At 34.3% G+C, this 17,736-nt stretch overlaps 1 protein-coding gene and 4 non-coding genes across 18 annotated transcripts in view; 4 read left to right on the plus strand and 1 right to left on the minus strand.

Moving 5' to 3' along the window:
• Positions 1-3,032: 3,032 nt before the first annotated feature.
• The window catches only part of LOC124952271, a 79,189-nt gene continuing 64,485 nt past the window's right edge, over positions 3,033-17,736 (minus strand). For all 14 annotated transcript variants that reach the window (XM_047501869.1, XM_047501866.1, XM_047501863.1 and 11 more), the window contains 15 exons: positions 13,740-14,917; positions 13,184-13,597; positions 11,152-11,332; positions 9,767-9,868; positions 8,530-8,753; positions 8,202-8,340; positions 7,206-7,958; positions 6,965-7,131; positions 6,791-6,882; positions 6,107-6,708; positions 5,698-5,947; positions 5,307-5,552; positions 5,060-5,231; positions 4,682-4,950; positions 3,033-3,170 (listed from right to left, as the gene is read on the minus strand). In XM_047501869.1, the coding sequence (XP_047357825.1) occupies positions 4,686-4,950; positions 5,060-5,231; positions 5,307-5,552; positions 5,698-5,947; positions 6,107-6,708; positions 6,791-6,882; positions 6,965-7,131; positions 7,206-7,958; positions 8,202-8,340; positions 8,530-8,753; positions 9,767-9,868; positions 11,152-11,332; positions 13,184-13,597; positions 13,740-14,917 (4,785 nt within the window). In that variant the 3' untranslated portion in view covers positions 3,033-3,170; positions 4,682-4,685. The remainder of the gene's footprint in view (positions 3,171-4,681; positions 4,951-5,059; positions 5,232-5,306; positions 5,553-5,697; positions 5,948-6,106; positions 6,709-6,790; positions 6,883-6,964; positions 7,132-7,205; positions 7,959-8,201; positions 8,341-8,529; positions 8,754-9,766; positions 9,869-11,151; positions 11,333-13,183; positions 13,598-13,739; positions 14,918-17,736) is intronic.
• On the plus strand, positions 10,041-10,112 carry Trnae-uuc. Its single transcript has one exon. It is a non-coding gene; the product is annotated as a tRNA-Glu (tRNA).
• On the plus strand, positions 10,202-10,273 carry Trnae-uuc. Its single transcript has one exon. It is a non-coding gene; the product is annotated as a tRNA-Glu (tRNA).
• Positions 10,356-10,427, plus strand: Trnae-uuc. The gene has a single exon. It is a non-coding gene; the product is annotated as a tRNA-Glu (tRNA).
• Trnae-cuc lies at positions 10,772-10,843 on the plus strand. Its single transcript has one exon. It is a non-coding gene; the product is annotated as a tRNA-Glu (tRNA).

A 17,736-nucleotide genomic window follows, 5' to 3' on the forward strand; every position in this document is an offset into this window, starting at 1 on the left:
ATTATTACTACCTATTATTTCTAAACGATCGATCATATTATTATCCTTCGTCCTTTTGTCATTTAACCTATCATCATCGTTTTTATATAAACCTTTAATATTCTTAATAATCCTCGTTTCTACAATCGTATCTTTGATATTGCTCGAGTCATCAGATCGCTCGATGACACACTTCTCTCTTACATGACACTTGGACATTTTCATCATATCGTTGTCCAACTGTCGACTCTCCATTATTTCCGCTTGGATTCTTCGTACCGCCATCTGGTTCGTAGTAATAATCTTTCTATCATCTTTATCGTCCTCCTCCTCCTTTTCCTCCTCCTCCTCCTCCTCCTCCTCCGTCTTCTTCTTCTTCTTCTTCTTCTTCTTATCGTCGTCAAAAAGATTTTTTCTTACTTCATTCGTCTCATCAGTAACGAAGGATTTAATATTCTTAAAATTAACCGAATCTTCGACTTCATTATTATTATTATTATTATTATTATTATTATTATTATTATTATTATTATTAGTATTATTATTATTGTTATTATTATTATTATTATTATTATTATTATTATTATTCGTCGTCGTCGTTAAGCTTTTCAATTTGATCGTAGGAAAGTTAACGAGCAACTCACTTAGAACGTCATTTTTGACATCCTTTATGTTTTTCTCATCGAACGAATTACACCATCCCTTCTTTATCGTACACGTCGACGTCGTCGTCGTCGTTGTCGTCGTCGTCGTCGTCGTCGTCGTCGTCGTCGTCGTCGTCGTCGTCGTTGTTGTTGTTGTTGCATTATTATCCCTATTGTTTACTTCACTTATCTCATCGATCCCAATGAATCGATCGTTTTTCGGATGGATTTCTACGATCTCGCAATATCCCGTTGTATTATTCCAATTTTGTTCATCCCTATTATCTACATCCGACAGCATCGTTTCTAAAAATGTATTGCGTCTAACGTTAACCGGTACATTGGTTTTTTTGTTATCGATTATAGTCTCATAATCGAACCTTTTTATGCGATCATTCATAAATTCCGACGCGCTTGACATAGTTATCGTTTTCAATTCATCTTTAATAATTATTTCGGAATTCGTTGGATCTGTGATTTTCAATGATTCCTCGTCGATCTTTCTCTCTTCGTATGGATTTTTGTAGGATAATTCATGGTTACTGGACACGTCGGATCCTTCGTCCGAATCTATGGGACTGTCGTTCATAAAACTACGAACCGATTGCGTTAGAAAAATTTTTCTACGTTCATTCTTGTCAAATTGCTTTTGAGTATTATTAAGTGATTCACTTTTGGATTCTTCGTGAATGAAAATATTTTTATTAATCTCTTTAATTTCGTAATTGACGTTATCATTGTTTTCATCGTCTTCATAATTGTCCTTGTTGTCTTTGTTGTTCTTCTTCCTGTTAGTCTTGTTAGAAACTTCTTCTTTCCTCGATAATACCTTTTCCGATAAATTAGATTCGATCTTAGATTCACGTATCTTTACGTTTTCCTTCGTAAATGAATTTACGACGATTAACGATGATAAATCATTCGAAGAAAAATGATTTAATTGATTTTCATCAATAATATTCGTTTCCTCTTTGAGATTTTCTTTAACGTCAATGACATTATTATCGATCGTTGAAGAAATTTCTATAGATTTTCGATTGGGATTATTTAGAATCAAGGAATCAAATGGTATTTCACCGAATATATCGGCGTTATCAGAAGTCTGCAAATTTCTTTCGAGATTATCTTTTACAGGCTGGTGCTGGTGGTGGTGCTGCTGCTGCTGCTGCTGCTGCTGCTGTTGCGGTTCCTCTTCCTTCTTCTCCTCTCCCTCCTGTTCATCCTCGTGAACTTCCTCGTTCGTGATCGAATCGATATTCCGTAGACCACCATCGACCTTGGTTGGCATCGAGGAATTTGGTGGTGTCTCTATTACGAATCTCACTTTGGTAGCAGTATGTTCTACGGTTATCTCGTTACTTTGAAATATATCATAACAGAGAGATGATCTTTTCGATCGTCTGACATTTAACGCGCTACTTCTATCGATGTAATCGTCGAAAATAAAATTATTATCTTGATCGTTACGAAATTCTTGATTTTCATAATCCAAGGAAGTTTTCCATCTGTCTAAACATTTTTCAAAAGGAAAATTCGTCGGAGTTACGCGAAAACAAATTTCATCCTTGTCGTCGTCATTGTCCTTATCGTCCACATCCTCGATATGATTATCCCTTAAGAAAGATAGATCCTTCGTAAAATGATCGACTTCTTCTTTTGGATTTTGTTCTTCCTCGAAAAAACTTTCTATCTCATTTTCAACCTTTGCCAATTCCTTTTTTAATATCTCATTGTCATTTGACGGCCACGTTGTTTGCGAATCGTTCGTTATAACATCTTGAAGATCATCGAGGGTAAAAAACAAAGATGGATATTTGTTGTATTCCTTTTTCTTTACCATTTGATCGTATCTAGGTGAACGTACGATTATTATAGTTTCATCGTCTTTTCTATCGTCGAATGTTGATTGATTTTTTTTAGGACTCTCAGGGACAACCATCAACGACGAATCTTTTTCAGGACTCTCATCAATCATCGACTCGTTATCATTATATGGTCGTAAAACGTTGTCCTTATCGAAGACTTTTTTCGATGACGTAACGTCATCAGAGTGCAACGATGTTTTCAATAATTCATTCTTAGGATCAAACTCGTCGTCAGGTTTAAATTCTTTTATCTCGTCGTAAGTTTTCTTCGTACATAAAGAAATCTCTTCGTTTATAATATTATCCTTCGAATTATCCGACATTAAGATCTCATTCAATGTCTCATCATCGTTCTCGGTGGTAATAAACTTCGAACTCGGTGGATCATGAATTATTATCCTCGTTTTAATCTTACTCTTATCAACGTTCTCGTTGATCTTATTTTTTCTTGGTAATTGAGAAGGTGGTGGCGGTGGGGGTAGACGCTTTCGATCGACCTTACTATACTTCGTAATAGCTTCGACTTCCTTATCTGAACTTTCCGCGTTTATAATTTTTTTTCTTCTTCTTCGTCTCGGTGGTACAGGTGGTGGTGGTTGTAGTAGCGTTGGTATTGGTGCCGATAATGGTGATGGTGATGGTGATGGTGATGCTGACGTTGATGGTGATAGTGTCTGCTCACCTACGATCAGAAGAAACATTTTTCTTTTTTTTTCTTTTTCCTTTTTTTTTTTTTTTCTTTCTTTCTTTCTTTTTTTCTTTCTCCCCTATCCTTCTTCATTCACGCACCTGTGCGAATACATGTCTAAGAAAATAAAAAAACTTATGGTACATATACATATATATATATATATATATATATATATATATACCATAAGTTTCTTTATTTTCTTTTTTTCTCTTTTTTTTTTTTTATTCTACATATAATATGCTCACATTTGTGAAACATCGAGCGTTCACGTTTTCGTCTCCCGAAAGTTATCATCGATAACTTTATCGAGTTAGAATATCACGCGCATACTCGCGAAGAAAAGATACGACCACGACGTACGACCGGCGTATACTAAAGGTGATTCCTTAGAAATGATGAACTACGTTTCTTTTTCTCTCTCTTTTTTTTTTTTACCCCACTACCACGCTCCTACTCTTTCCTAACACACACACTCTCTCTCTCTCTCTCTCTCTCTCTTTTTCTCTCTCTGATTCGGTCTCGTTCAATAATGATCTATCTCTTTTTTTTTCTTTTTTTTTTCTTTTTTTTTTTTTGAAATCTCGAATCGCTGGGTATCTCTCTATTGATACACGATTTTTATAAATTATTACATATTTTCTTTTTCTTTTCTTTTTATTTTTCTAACAAATATTTACATTTTTTGTATTAATGAAATTTATAAGATAAATAATAAAATCGATTATTATATCTATCGAGAATAGTTGGAAACATTGTTGAAAATTGAATTTTGATAGATATAGATGAAAATGAAATCCGTCATGTCGTTTGCTCCGAATGAAGAAAATTAGCCGAATATCAACTTTATCTTTAACACCGAGATATTTATCTTACAAATGGTGTAGACGGGTTAAACGCGAAATATTAGATTGCTCTACTAGGCTCTACTGATTTAATAATTTTCTTCTTTGCACGAGTAAACGTTAAGGGGAGAGGTAGGTAGGTAGATAGGTGGGGTAGGTAGATAGCTAGTTGGGGGGATTCGAAACGGAATAGACTGTCCGGGTGACTTTAGGGTATGGGGCTTCGTTAAGGGGATGAAAATAATTTGATTAGCGATCGTAGATGGCACTGGGACTTTATTCCCTCTCGGCATAATGTTCTTAACGGGATTGAGATTTTCCAACGCGTCTTCAAGGTAAAAAGATTTAATAAAAGGCGGTAAAAAAAAAAAGGCGGAAGTTATTTTCTTACTGTGTGCGAATTCAATCGAACGTATTTTTTTTTTTTTTTTTTTTTTTATATATATATCGCATCACTGAACACAGTTCCATTAATATCAATGATGAAAAATAAAAAATAATAATATTAATTATAATAGTAGTAATAATAAAAAAAAAAAGGAGGAATATTGATGAAAACAAAACCAAAGAAGTTTTTTTGCCTTTTTCTTTTTTGTTTCTTGGTTTTTTTTTCTTTTTTTTGCTTTGCTTTTTTTTTTTTTTTTTTTTTTTTTTTTTTACCTAATTATATGAACACCTGACGACTGGTCCTACTAACATCAAAGTCTTCAATACTAAGTAGCATACTAGCGGACTTGAGGGCGTTGTTACCGATAAGATCGGTCAGGTACAAACTGTTAGCATTGTGGTTACCCATTGCGCTAGAAGCAGCACTACTATATGCGCTAGATGTATTTTGTACCGAGGCAACATCCATAGTCTTTTGTGGCAACAATTTGTTCGTCATGCTAGACGTTTCGGCTTCGGACGAAGCATCGAATCTAATGTCGCTAAAAATTCAAACAAACGGATAAAAATATAATAAAAATTAATAGAATCTCAAGACGTCGTTGATATTTATTTATTATATAATTTGAATTTATATGAGTGAATACTCACTGAAGATAATTATTATCTATGACATTGGTGTCACGAATATCTAATTTTTTTCGCGAATCCGGTTGAGAAAGAACAAGCTCAACGGTTTCCGATGAACTTTGTAACATCTTCAAAGCGTCCTCGTATCGAAGATTCAATAAATTCTGTCCGTTTATGGCTACGATCCTATCACCTAATAATAAATAATAAATAATTCATTTTAGGATGTACGATATTATACATTTTTTAATAACGTCGTCCTATTTACCTTTGTTAACGTTACCGGCCATATCAGCAGAACCACCAACCGATACTGCTTGAACGTAGACACCACCATCGTTACCTTCGGTAACTTGTAAACCTATACTACCACCATGTCCTCTTTCTAATTTGATAGTATGTAAAATCCTTTCCTCGGCGAAGGACAATTCTTCCAAACGTGCCATCAATGAGGCCGATATAGATTCTTCTTCGGGTACGTGAAAAGTTTCATCGTCCGTTCTTATGTCTGCGTCTATGAAGAAGAGAGAGAGAGAGAGAGAGAGAGAGAGAGAGAGAGAGAGAGAGAGAGAGAGAGAAAAAAAGAGAGAAAGATAGAAAAATTTCAACATACAGAATTTATCATTATTAATTATTGATTTGATCACTGTTTTACTAACTGAGTACGTAAGCTTCAGGCAAAGGTGACTCCGTCGATCTAGCTGAAAATGACCTTATCGACGATTCCGTGTCAGACTTTAGAGATACCGACTCAGCAGTATCGTCGGTAAGAGCGGCATCTTTTTGTACGAGACTACTGTAGATTGCACGAGTACCCATTTTAACACCTAATCGACGTGGTAAGCTAGGCGTGCGAAAACCAGTACTTTGCCTTGGCGTCCCGTAATTCGGCAAACTCGACGTTTTCATCTGTTGAGAGAAAGAGAGAAATGAATGAGATCAATGTTGGAACAGGTCAATTTTTTTTTCTTTCCCCTTTTCTTTGTCTTAAAAAAAAAAAAAAAAAAAAAAAAAAAAAAAAAAAATATTTTCTCAAATGAAAAATATAATATCATATTGTTTATTTACTTTGTGTATTGTCTTTTTTACGTCGGCCACTTCCCAGACCTCCTCGGGAACAGGAAAATTTTTCTTTCTCGATAGGCCTGCCTTATTGATTGCGGCATAAAGTTCCTCAGGATTATCAGACTTTTCATTCAAATGATCGATGTCATTGGTCGACATAATTTTTGGCAATGAATAAACGCACTCAACTGTATTGTCAGTTTTGATCCTCGAACAGGCATAAATCGTACCCCTATCCCTTTCTTTGATATCCAACGTGATTATCGGCGGTTCGTTTGGATTCATCAGATCACCCTCGGACTCGTCCTCGGTGTCACGCGATTCACCTTCGGGTTCTAATCTAACATTAACTTGTGCATATAGAGCATCCTCTTCCGATGAATAAAACGCATGATTATTATCCTGATTTTGAGCCATTGCGTTTGCATCCTTTTGAGGATTTTCATTCTCTTTGTTTTGATATTCCTCCAATTGCATCGGATAACACAATTTTGTATGTAACTTAACTGTATTGGCGGCTATCGTTATTTTTGTTTTTCCATCGGTGTTTTTCATTTTTGCAGGCGAGCCAGACGACGTCTCGACTGTCATTGGAATTCCAAAATCTACGAAGAGAAAAAAAAGAGGAACGTAAGAAATCTGTGAAAGACTTTGTGTCCAATATTATTTCTCATTGGAATCTCAAACCTTTCGCAAGTCCCTGAAGTGACGTAAGCTCTGAACGTAATTTAAGGAAGAACTGATGATGTAACGAGGTCAGTTTGAAAGCGAAGTAACTTCTGAAAACGATTGATATATCGAATTAAATGATTCTCCTTAAAAAAAAAAAAAAAAAAAAAAAAAAGAAGACAAAAGACTTACTTCCTGTGATCCATACGTAATTTGAATTTGCACCGTTTACCATTTAATTTCGTGTAAACGACCAAACAATTCTTGTTGTAGCTCAACGTTTGAATGTCTCTCCATTGAAATTGAGCTAATTCCATTCTTTCTCTAGGCTCACCGCCTCTTTCGAAAAGTTTTAAACCCTAAAAAAAATGTGATATATAATAAATATTTTTTTCTTTTTCAAAAAATATTAGCTTTTATAATGTAAACGTACTTGAGCATGAATGGCCAACCAAACGTTACTATCACTTTTCTTCGTCTTTGACGTCTTATTCTTGCTGTTGTTATTAACGTTATTGTTATTATTATTATTATTATTATTATTATTGTTATTATTATTATTATTATTATTATTATTAATATTATTATTATTATTTATGCAAGGATCTTTCCTTAATAGTCCGCATGTAATTTGTTTCGAACAGATTTGTTCGGATGGGTTTACGTTGAAATTTTTATTTGTTCTTGTATTGCCAATGTCGGATTTACGTTCGTCGTTGTAACGCGTTTTAGGAATATTATCGGAAGAGTTAGGACCAGGTAGATTTTCAATTCTACCATATATAGTAGTAGTAGTAGTAGTAGTAGCAGTAGTAGCAGTAGCAGTACCAGCAGCAGTAGTAATCATCTCCTGTCCGTAAATATTTTCATTGCGTGCACCCTCGCAACTACGTCTTTTATCCTCATTGATCTTACGTTTTTTCTCTTGTGCCATAACCTTTTCGAGTTCCTTCGAATCGACACTGGCTATGTAATAATGCGATCCATAATCCTGCAAGGATTGGGAATGCGTTATGAACATTTCCTCGGCCTTGTTCGAATCCAAACCACGACGATCCCTATGAGCCTGTTGTAGTTGTAAACGCAAAGCTTCGGCATTAACATTAGACTGATGCTGATCCATGTTTAATATCAATGATTCCGGTACGTAATGTTCCAATAAAAAATAATCACCGCAACCGTGTTCCTACAGAGAGAAAAAGAAAAAGAAAAAAAAAAAAGAAAGAAAGAAAGAATGAAAGAAAGAAAAATGAAAGAAAGAACACTCATTATTGAAAATATAATATCAATTTGTTGCAAACGACGAATGAAAACGATATTTATATATATATATGGACGAAGAGATTCGAACGATAACGAAGGGAAAATTGGACAGAGCCGGAGGGGAAGAGAGTGCGTGAAAGATAGAAGAGATAAATCTATCGCTTACGTTGGCATTGTAATTTCCAAATTCGACTTGAAGTGCCAGACCTGTTAGATAAATTAACTCGGAATAGGAACATATCAGTTGTTGCTCGAGTATGCATCGTCTTATTTGAAGATAGAGCAAGTGTTTCGATATCCAATTTCTGTGGGATTGAGGAAAAAGAACAAATGCAAAATCTAATTGTACGTTCGATGATGGAGTTGATTTCATTGACATCGATTGATTTGATTGATTGATTGATTGATTGATTGATTGATTGATTGATTGATTTATTTATATTTTTGTCTTACTTCCTCCTTTTTTTCATCTTTTAAAAATGGATTTTACTTACCTAATACCACGAAGGGAAGGTAGAAAAAAGCGTAGCCTTAGATATAGCATGAAACTTGTCGGTAGGCCCAAAGAACCCTTACTAGTTTTACCACCGTTTAACCAACCAGGCGGGGCAACTTTGTTCAATTTTGTTTCGGGTGGCAAAATGGCAAAGTCACCGGCCAATAATACGGCCAGTCCTAAAGTAAAATTCTCCTCGAGATTTTCCGCTTGTACTATAGCCTGTTGTAAACGACAAAAAGAATTATTTGTATTTTTTTTTTGTTTTGTTTTTGTTTTTTCTTTATCGTTTCGTACCTTTTTTTTTTTTTATTTTTATTTTTGTTTATTTATTTATTTATTTTGTATTATTTACGAATCGTTAAATAAGACGAGAATTAATTACTCAGATGAATTATTACTTCTTGTGATTCTGGAAAGTGGGAGAGGAAGAGAGAAAGAGACAGAGAGAGAGAGAGAGAGAGAGAGAGAGAGAGAGAGAATATTACTCTTGGATTTGTCGTGTATGTAAATACGTAACCAGATCACCATTTGGCAAGTTGCCAGAAGTTCTTATGCGAGTTTACGGTATGAAATTTGTGGTCCCTCTGCGAAGAGGGGCAAGTTTGTGGGTGTAGGCGAGGGTGAAGGTTGAGGATGAGGTTGAGCGTGAGGGACTCACACAATCTACATCTTATGATACCCGATACAAAGTGTCGAATAGGAGAGGGACACGTGTACATTACAATCGAATGCAAGATCTCCTCCCACCCTCTCCCCGCCAACCCGAAACTATTTCACACGTGGATATACACACGATCGACCAGCAAATTGAATGTCTTATCAGTACGAGCCACTCTTCGTGGCGAGTCAGCTCTCGAATGGTTCTCGGAGCTTTCATTCATTCAAAGTTTCGATTATTGTTCATCTAGCGATAACTGACGCTGCATTCATACATTTATGTTATTATAAATCGAATTAATTTTAGTGATATGTCCTTTAATGAAAATAAATTTATGCATATATATATATATATTTTTTTTTTATTTTATTTTATTTATTTATTCCTTTGTTTTTTATTTCTTTATTATTATTATTATTATTGTTATTATTATTATTATTATTATATAGATTTTAAGAATAGATAATATATATTAGACAAGTAGATCTTAAGTATTCCAATAATAATATAACGCAAATTATTTATCCATAAATAAATAAATCAAATTAAATTTTTATAGAAATTATAAACTAACCTGAAACAAATCCCCGGCAGTTATCTTTTGTGGATCGCAAGTTACTTCCATGCGTTGACCAGTCAACATTATTACAACTATACGATTTAAATTGCCGCCGCCCTGTAACGTAAAAGATAATTAATATTTTCGTAGAAAAATTTATAAATGATCATTATATCGATAAGATATATATACACAGAAACACACATATGTATGATATTGCATAATATTTAAAAAAAAAATTTCATATCTCAGTTACAAATAAGTTCTAAATCGATCCCGTATCATCAAATCCGGTATGGTCTAGTGGCTAGGATACCTGGCTTTCACCCAGGAGGCTCGGGTTCGATTCCCGGTACCGGAATATAATAATATATATATATATTTTTTTTTATCGAAAATACTTCCTATTTTCTTCCTTGAATGCCCTTTAACTTCACGGCACACCATCAATCCGGTATGGTCTAGTGGCTAGGATACCTGGCTTTCACCCAGGAGGCTCGGGTTCGATTCCCGGTACCGGAATATATACATATAATTCTTTTTTATCGAAAATACTTGATATTTTCTTCCTTGAATGCCCTTTAACTTCAGGGCATACCATTAATCCGGTATGGTCTAGTGGCTAGGATACCTGGCTTTCACCCAGGAGGCTCGGGTTCGATTCCCGGTACCGGAATTTCTTTTTTTTTTTTTTTCTTTTCTTTTTTAAATCTGTTAATACCTCATAATATTTTACATGTATTTATATTAAACATAAAGAATGTAAATTGAACAAAAAAAAATGTCGTTTACGTATATGATATTCAATAATGTTTTCTCGTAAGATAAAGCAAGTCTTCTCTTTTTTTCTTTTTTTTTTTAATTCTTAATTCGATTTATAGTGATTCTATTTACAATCACGTTTCAGTATTAATAAAAATGTATTCGTTTAATAAAGAGTATTATTGTATAGAATAAATTTAATACGTTTTAAGTTAATTGGCCATACGAATGTATTAAGCGAATAAGGTTTATCAAGAATCCGGTATGGTCTAGTGGCTAGGATACCTGGCTCTCACCCAGGAGGCTCGGGTTCGATTCCCGGTACCGGAATTTATTACTTTTTTTTTTCTTTTTTTTTTTTTCCATTTATGTATTTTTCTTCATATTCACGCATACGTTCAAAATCTATGTTTTATTTATTTATTTTCTTTTTTTTTTTTTCAATCTTTTTCTTTATACAAAAATAATTATAATAAAATATTATCAATCGATACAAAGTACAAACGTGAATTAAATTGATATAAATCCAAACCATGATGATCTTTAACAATGGATTATTATTGATTACCCCCCCCCCCCAAAAAAAAAAAGAATTAATTTCTAAATTAAATTAAATTAATGTTATATAGAAATCTTACCTTAACTTGACCGACGGACAATGTCTTTGGTGGTTGATTCGCACGAACAACAAATTCTGGTCCTACGCATTGTGCCTTATTAAATGACCTCATTGGTCCGCCTATGGTCCTGTAGAGTCGCGACGGTGCCCTTTGAACTGCTTTACCACGTCGTGCTCTCGGACCATTTCTCACTATATTTCTGCACATATGTATAATAACATTAACCTCACAGATAATAGAATTATCGCTTTCAATATACACTTCATTTTATATATTCCATCTTGTTCCATTAATAATACTAATAAATCTAATAGATATCTAATGTGATATATAGCGAGTAATGAAAGAAACTGAACATTATTGCCCCATTTCTCTTTCTTTCTCTCTCTCTTCATCTTTTTCTTTTTTTTTCTTTCTTTTTTTTCTAAGTCATATTACTTTTCTTTGTTCTCATCGTGCTCCCTTAAATGACAATAAAAATGATAAAGGCTTATAAAAAGGTTAGAAGCCATTCATTAATACCCTACCTGCCCCAATATCTCCCACTATAGTTTCAATTATTTCTAATATATTTCTAATATATCTTCTATGCACGTATACATATCGTCCAAGAATTATTACGAATGTACATAGCTTTTTATTTAAAATACATGGAAAATCATGAATAACTCTTATACGGGGTACGTAACATCTATGAGCGTTAATTACGGCTTTAAAATATGACGAAATTTAAAAGTTTCAACCTTTTCAAGCAAATTATCTCTATCCCGAAGGGATTATTTTCGCTTGATCCTCTTTTCAAACGTTATGAAAAAAGAAGAAAAAAAAAAAAGAAGAAAAAAAAAAGATGCGCGCGCGCGCGCACACACACACACACAAAAGACGTACACGCAGCACACATATAAAAAATAATATTTCACGATTCGTAAAAGATCGAATCGAGGATCAAAGAGATATAAATAATCAATTGATTGATCATTTGATCAAAAAAATTGACACTCGGATCAATTATCGTATATTACAAGTAACAAAATTTGATTTTAAGGAAGACCAGATATTCAGAGGGACAACGTTTGATTCGATCCATTCGTAGTAGTAAGCTTGATCCAGTCAGTCTCTCTCTCTCTCTATCTCTCTCTCTCTCTCTCTTTCTCTCTCTATCTATCTCTCTATCTCTCTTTCTGTCTTTAAAGGTGGTAACTTTAGAGAGTCGACCTAGATCGCTTGAAAGCGTTTATTAACACGGATGTATGACTTGGGCCAAACTTAATAATGGCCGCATAAAGGGTGCGAGAATATCTGAGAACGCTTCGAGGCCCTCTTTCTCTCTCCTTACTAATTTAATGCTTTTCCCCCACCCTCTTCTCTTTACTATCTCTCTCTTTCTCTCTCTCTCTCTCTCTCTCTCTCTCTCTCTCTCTCTCTCTCTCTCTCTCTCTTTGTGTATAACACGATTGATGAAATTCCAAGGAAATCGTTGAAATTTTGGACGTTAATCTCCGTGTTATTAATCGAAAACAATTTATGATATATTTTCAAAAATTTTTTAACGACATAAAAAAAATGTTAACAGTTCAATCAACAACGGTTCAAAATTATGAAAATTTTTTTCCCCATAATCCTTTCCTTTTTTTTTTTTTTTTTTTCTTTTTTTTTTCTTTTTTTTTTTTTTAATTTATTTATCAACACGCTTGCGTTAATTGTTAAATTAATTGAACGAATAAATTGTTAAATTAATTGATTGTTTGGATTGGGGGGTTTCTTTTTTGTTTCTTTTTTTTTTTTACAACATTTAATTCTAAAAAATATTTTCGATCATAATTTATCTCCTCTTCTATTTTGTCTCCATTAACACACATTTAATCGATATAATTATTGAATTAATTGAATATATAAATTGTTGTTAAATCATTGATTGGACCATAATTAAAACAATGATGGTACGATCAATGATATAAGTTTGGAAAATATATTATTTTCATTAATAATTCTCTCTTCTTTTTTTCGATTGATTTTGTCGATTAATGTTTCAAAAAAGATGTATTCGTACCTTGGCGGTTTGGCAGGTGGTTCAGCCGATTGATTATTACTTTCCATATCTGAGAGCGGTGCCTTTCTCAATGTGGTAATAATACGTGGTGGTTTTGGTGGTCCTTGAGCACCTCTTGTTCTTATGGAAGACAATGGATTTTGTTGTTGGATCATTTGTTCCTCATTTATTGGGATTCGATGGTCATTCGTGACAATATTTGGTTGGGAAAGTCTTTTAAATTCTGTAGATTGTTGTTGCTGTTGTAAATGTTGCTGTTGCTGTTGTTGTTGTTGTTGTTGTTGTTGTTGATCTCTGTTAGATAACTGAGGATTTGAATTTTGCCTTTCCAAGCTGGGTTTGGTCCTTTCATAAATATCGTCAGCTTTTGAGTCCCAGACGCCATTCGATGGTCTTCCGCCGTTTACGTTGTTACTGAAAAGAATTGAGAAATGAATATTTTTGTTATGCTCGTTCGTTCAAAGGAAACATATAGATACAAGATAGATAGATAGATAGATAGAGAGATAGAGAGAGAGAGAGAGAGAGAGAGAGAGAGAGAGATGAGATGAGATACCTGTTCGTCGTTGCGTTAGACGTGTAAACGTTGTCCTTTCTCCGAACTGGTGCAGGCGTCTTTGCAGAGAATCCATTCACACGGACATCCTGCGAGCTAAGGAACGGTTTAACAGGCAATGCATATATTGGATCGTTGTAAAGGTTTCCCGTGGGAGCGTACTCGGAGAAGATGATGGGCAGATTGCCACTGCTCTTTGTCTGTTGAAGCCGAGTAGAAACAGGTTGAGAATAGGCTCGCATGTGATTGTGATTGTGCTGTTGAAGTTGCTGCTGCTGTTGCTGCTGTTGTTGCTGATGGTGAAGATGCTGTTGCTGTTGGTGGTGTTGATGTTGTTGTTGTTGTTGTTGTTGTTGTTGTTGTTGTTGATAATGTAAATGATGATGACTGTGACTCGGTATAGTCACGGAAGGTCTACCACTCGTTTGAATATCCAACTGAGATTGAAATTGTGCTCTGCAATTACTCAAAGTCATTTCCGTTCGTCTCTGATGTTTCTGCTGATGCAGATGTTCTTGATGATGCTGCTGTTGATGCTGCTGCTGTTGCTGTTGCTGTTGTTGTTGTTGTTGTTGTTGTTGTTGGCTACAGAGACTCGTTAGATTCGGATGAGAACGTGAATTACGCGACTGCGTTTTAAAAAGAGCACCCTTTTGATGATGATAATGATTATGATTAGGATTAGGATTAGGATTATGATTATGATGATAATGTTGATCTTGTTGGGTCTTTGGGAAAAGCTGATTAACTTGGCTCTGAGGATTTATGGATTCCTGTTGCCTATTTTGTTGTTGTTGTTGTTGTTGTTGTTGTTGCTGATGATGAAATTGTTCATTCGAACGTCGTAATTGTTTTAAATTCTGTTCCTCGGTTTGCACGTTCTCCGCTCTGTTCTCGTTTTGACCGTGTTGATGAATTTGCTGCTGCTGCTGCTGCTGCTGCTGTAATTGCTGTTGCTGCTGTTGTTGACGTTGATGATCGTGTTGCTGCTGTATCTGATAATTTTTATGAGATCGTTCGATCGGATTACTCAATGTTGGTAAACCGTTCAAACGATTATAGGCCGCACGTTTTCTTGCAGCGTACTGTGCCGATCTCACTACTTCTCTATACATGTCCATGACAATGTGAGTGAAGGGTTTCGATTGCAGACGGGTACGGCAGTATTCCGATATCACCTTAAACATAAATATTACACAATAATGTAAGATAAAAATTATTGAGAAAATTTTTTCGATCGAATTAAGAAATTGAATCTTTCTTTGTTTTGTTTTGTTTTGTTTTTTTTTTTTAACTAATTATTTCTCCACGTCTATCCAATAAAACGAATTAATTTTCATGATATCAATAATACAAGGAACGAAGTTTCGTGAATTTATTACACGGAATAATCCGATTGGTCTTGGATTTTGAAACTAGCACCACTTTCAAACGTAGACAAACTATTAGTTCGAGGAGAACAATAGCACCAAGTTCTATAGACTATGGATCCAACGTAGAAGTGACCCGACCCTGTTGGCCATTATCACTCCTTTGTATTCCCCAAACCTGCGAATGACGAACTTTCGAGACAACGCCGTTCGCGTCCAAGACAAAAACGAACGATTAAATACTTCCTGCTAGTGACAGAAATTATTTAACACAGATACGATTTTCTTAGGAATGATCTCTCTTCTCTATCCATTTAATAATCCATAAATTTGTCTTGTCGATTAATTTTCGTTTGTGAGAAAAATTTAAAGTTTATTGTTAAAAATTTATATAGAAAAAAAAAAAAAAAAAAAAAAATAAATCTAAACCTCTCGTATTCAAAGTATATACATGTTGTTCTCTGAAATACTAACTCCGAATACACTTTTCATCGAGCTCATGTAATCGATAGCGTGTCTCGTGTGGAGAAAAAAAAAAAAAAAAAAAAAAAAAAAAAAAAAAAAGGAAGAAAACTATTTAAAAGACAAACAAACAAACAAACAAAAAAAAGAAAGGAAAAAGAACTAACGAAAACAAAAACACAAACGAAGAAAAAACCTAAAAGAAAAAACGAAAAAAAAAAAAAAAAAAAAAAAGAATAGAAAGATAACAATAACATAAAACGACAGCAAAATATCACTTTTCAATCACGCAACATTTATACGAAGAGAGTTCTAAATTCACTATCGTAATAATTTATCAGACGGTTTACTTTAATTAATGTATTCGATTGGCTATATCCAAACTTAACACGTTCCTCTACGTTCCTCGCAAATATCTCTCAATATAATACGCATCCCACCTAATATTGACGCAAATTTCCGAAGCAAAACGAATCTAGATTGTTATTATACACATAGATACATACACGCATATATTCATCCATAAATACATAACACATACATACATGCATACATACATAAGTATACGTGATACACGTATAGACATCATATCATGCATATTTGCATTTCGATAATATTGTTAATCGAGAACTTAAACGACATGTTACTGTTCAACAGATCATCACACATCATATTGATTTGACACGCATGTGAAAATGATCGTCGTCGAATGAGCTCTCTCACTTTCTCTCTCTCTCTCTCTCTCTCTCTCTTTCTCTCTCTTTCTCTCTCTTTCTCTCTCTGAATTAGACGAGGAATTCAACTGACAAGAAGATACAGGCAATTGTCAGTGCATTCATCTGAACAAGCTGCGTCAGCTGCGATTATTTACAAAACCTTATCCGTTGAATAATTCATTCATTCATTTGCCGACTCTGACTACCTACCTACCTACCTACCTACCTACCTACCTACCTACCTAAGCGGACCAAACGTAGCGTATTGTTTCGACGTGAAATAATCAATAACGACGATAAATCATACGGTACGCCGGTGGTATTGCATTTACCATTTACCAACGTGTATTTCTTTATCAGGCTACAGTCACGAAAGGACAACATGGCACCATGCCAAAATTAATATCTAATGATCATTAAATTATCGAAAAAATTCGAACATTAATAAAAATCATTCGATTATTTCTCTCTCTATCTCTCTTTTTCCTCTTTTCCTTTCGTAAAAATTTCACGCATTACATTTCTTTCTTTTCTCTTTTATCTCAGATAAAAAATTTTCGAGAACGGTGACACATTATAAGATCCTTCGATCATTTTTCCTTCTTCTTCTTCTTCTTCTTCTTTTTTTTTTTCTTTCTTTCTTTCTTTTTTTTTTTTTTTTTTCATTTGGATAAAAATTGTATATATACATATATAATTAACAGAGAAATTACAAAAATCGTTCTTTTTATCTTTCATCATCTGGCGAATCAAGGACAAGCAAAGCGTGTCGAAATTGATCATCTTTCGTTTTGAGTGCGATAAATCGTTGAAAAAAAGAAAGAAAAAAGAGAGAAGAAGAAGAAAAAAAAAAAAAAAGTAAAAAAAGAAGAATCACGAAGCACATCTTAAGAGATCCATCGATTATTATTCTATATCATTATTATTTGTATAATTTCTTTTTTTTTCTTTTCTTTTTTTTTTTCTTTTTTTTTTCTCCTTTTTTTTCGTCTTTCTTTCTTTCTTTTGCTTCTATAAAAAATTCATAACGAACTCTCTACTCGACCAACTTAAAGCGTCACATGCAAATGCTTCGACTCTGTGCTATGACCATGGAAACCTCCCCCTCCCCTCCCCTCCCTCTCCTCTCTCTCTCTCTCTCTCTCTCTCTCTCTCATATACAGGCATACTTACATACACACATGCATACACACGTAGGATAGATAATTCAATTAAAGCAGGCTTCCATGTCCGTCACAGTGAGAGTTCAAGGGCTCTATGCGATCGCGTTAAGTTCATCACGAGTACCCTCTCTCTTCTCTCGTTCCTGACGTCTTCTCTTCGGGGCCCTGTTAATTATCGTCATGGCGATTCTCTCATATCTAATGTAGAACTTATTATCTTTCGTCATTATTTTATTATCTTTTACCTTTTTTTCTTGTTGTCGTTGTTGTCGTTGTTGTTGTCGTT

Source organism: Vespa velutina, chromosome 10 (genome assembly GCF_912470025.1).
Source record: "Vespa velutina chromosome 10, iVesVel2.1, whole genome shotgun sequence".
Taxonomy (NCBI): Eukaryota; Metazoa; Arthropoda; class Insecta; order Hymenoptera; family Vespidae; genus Vespa; species Vespa velutina.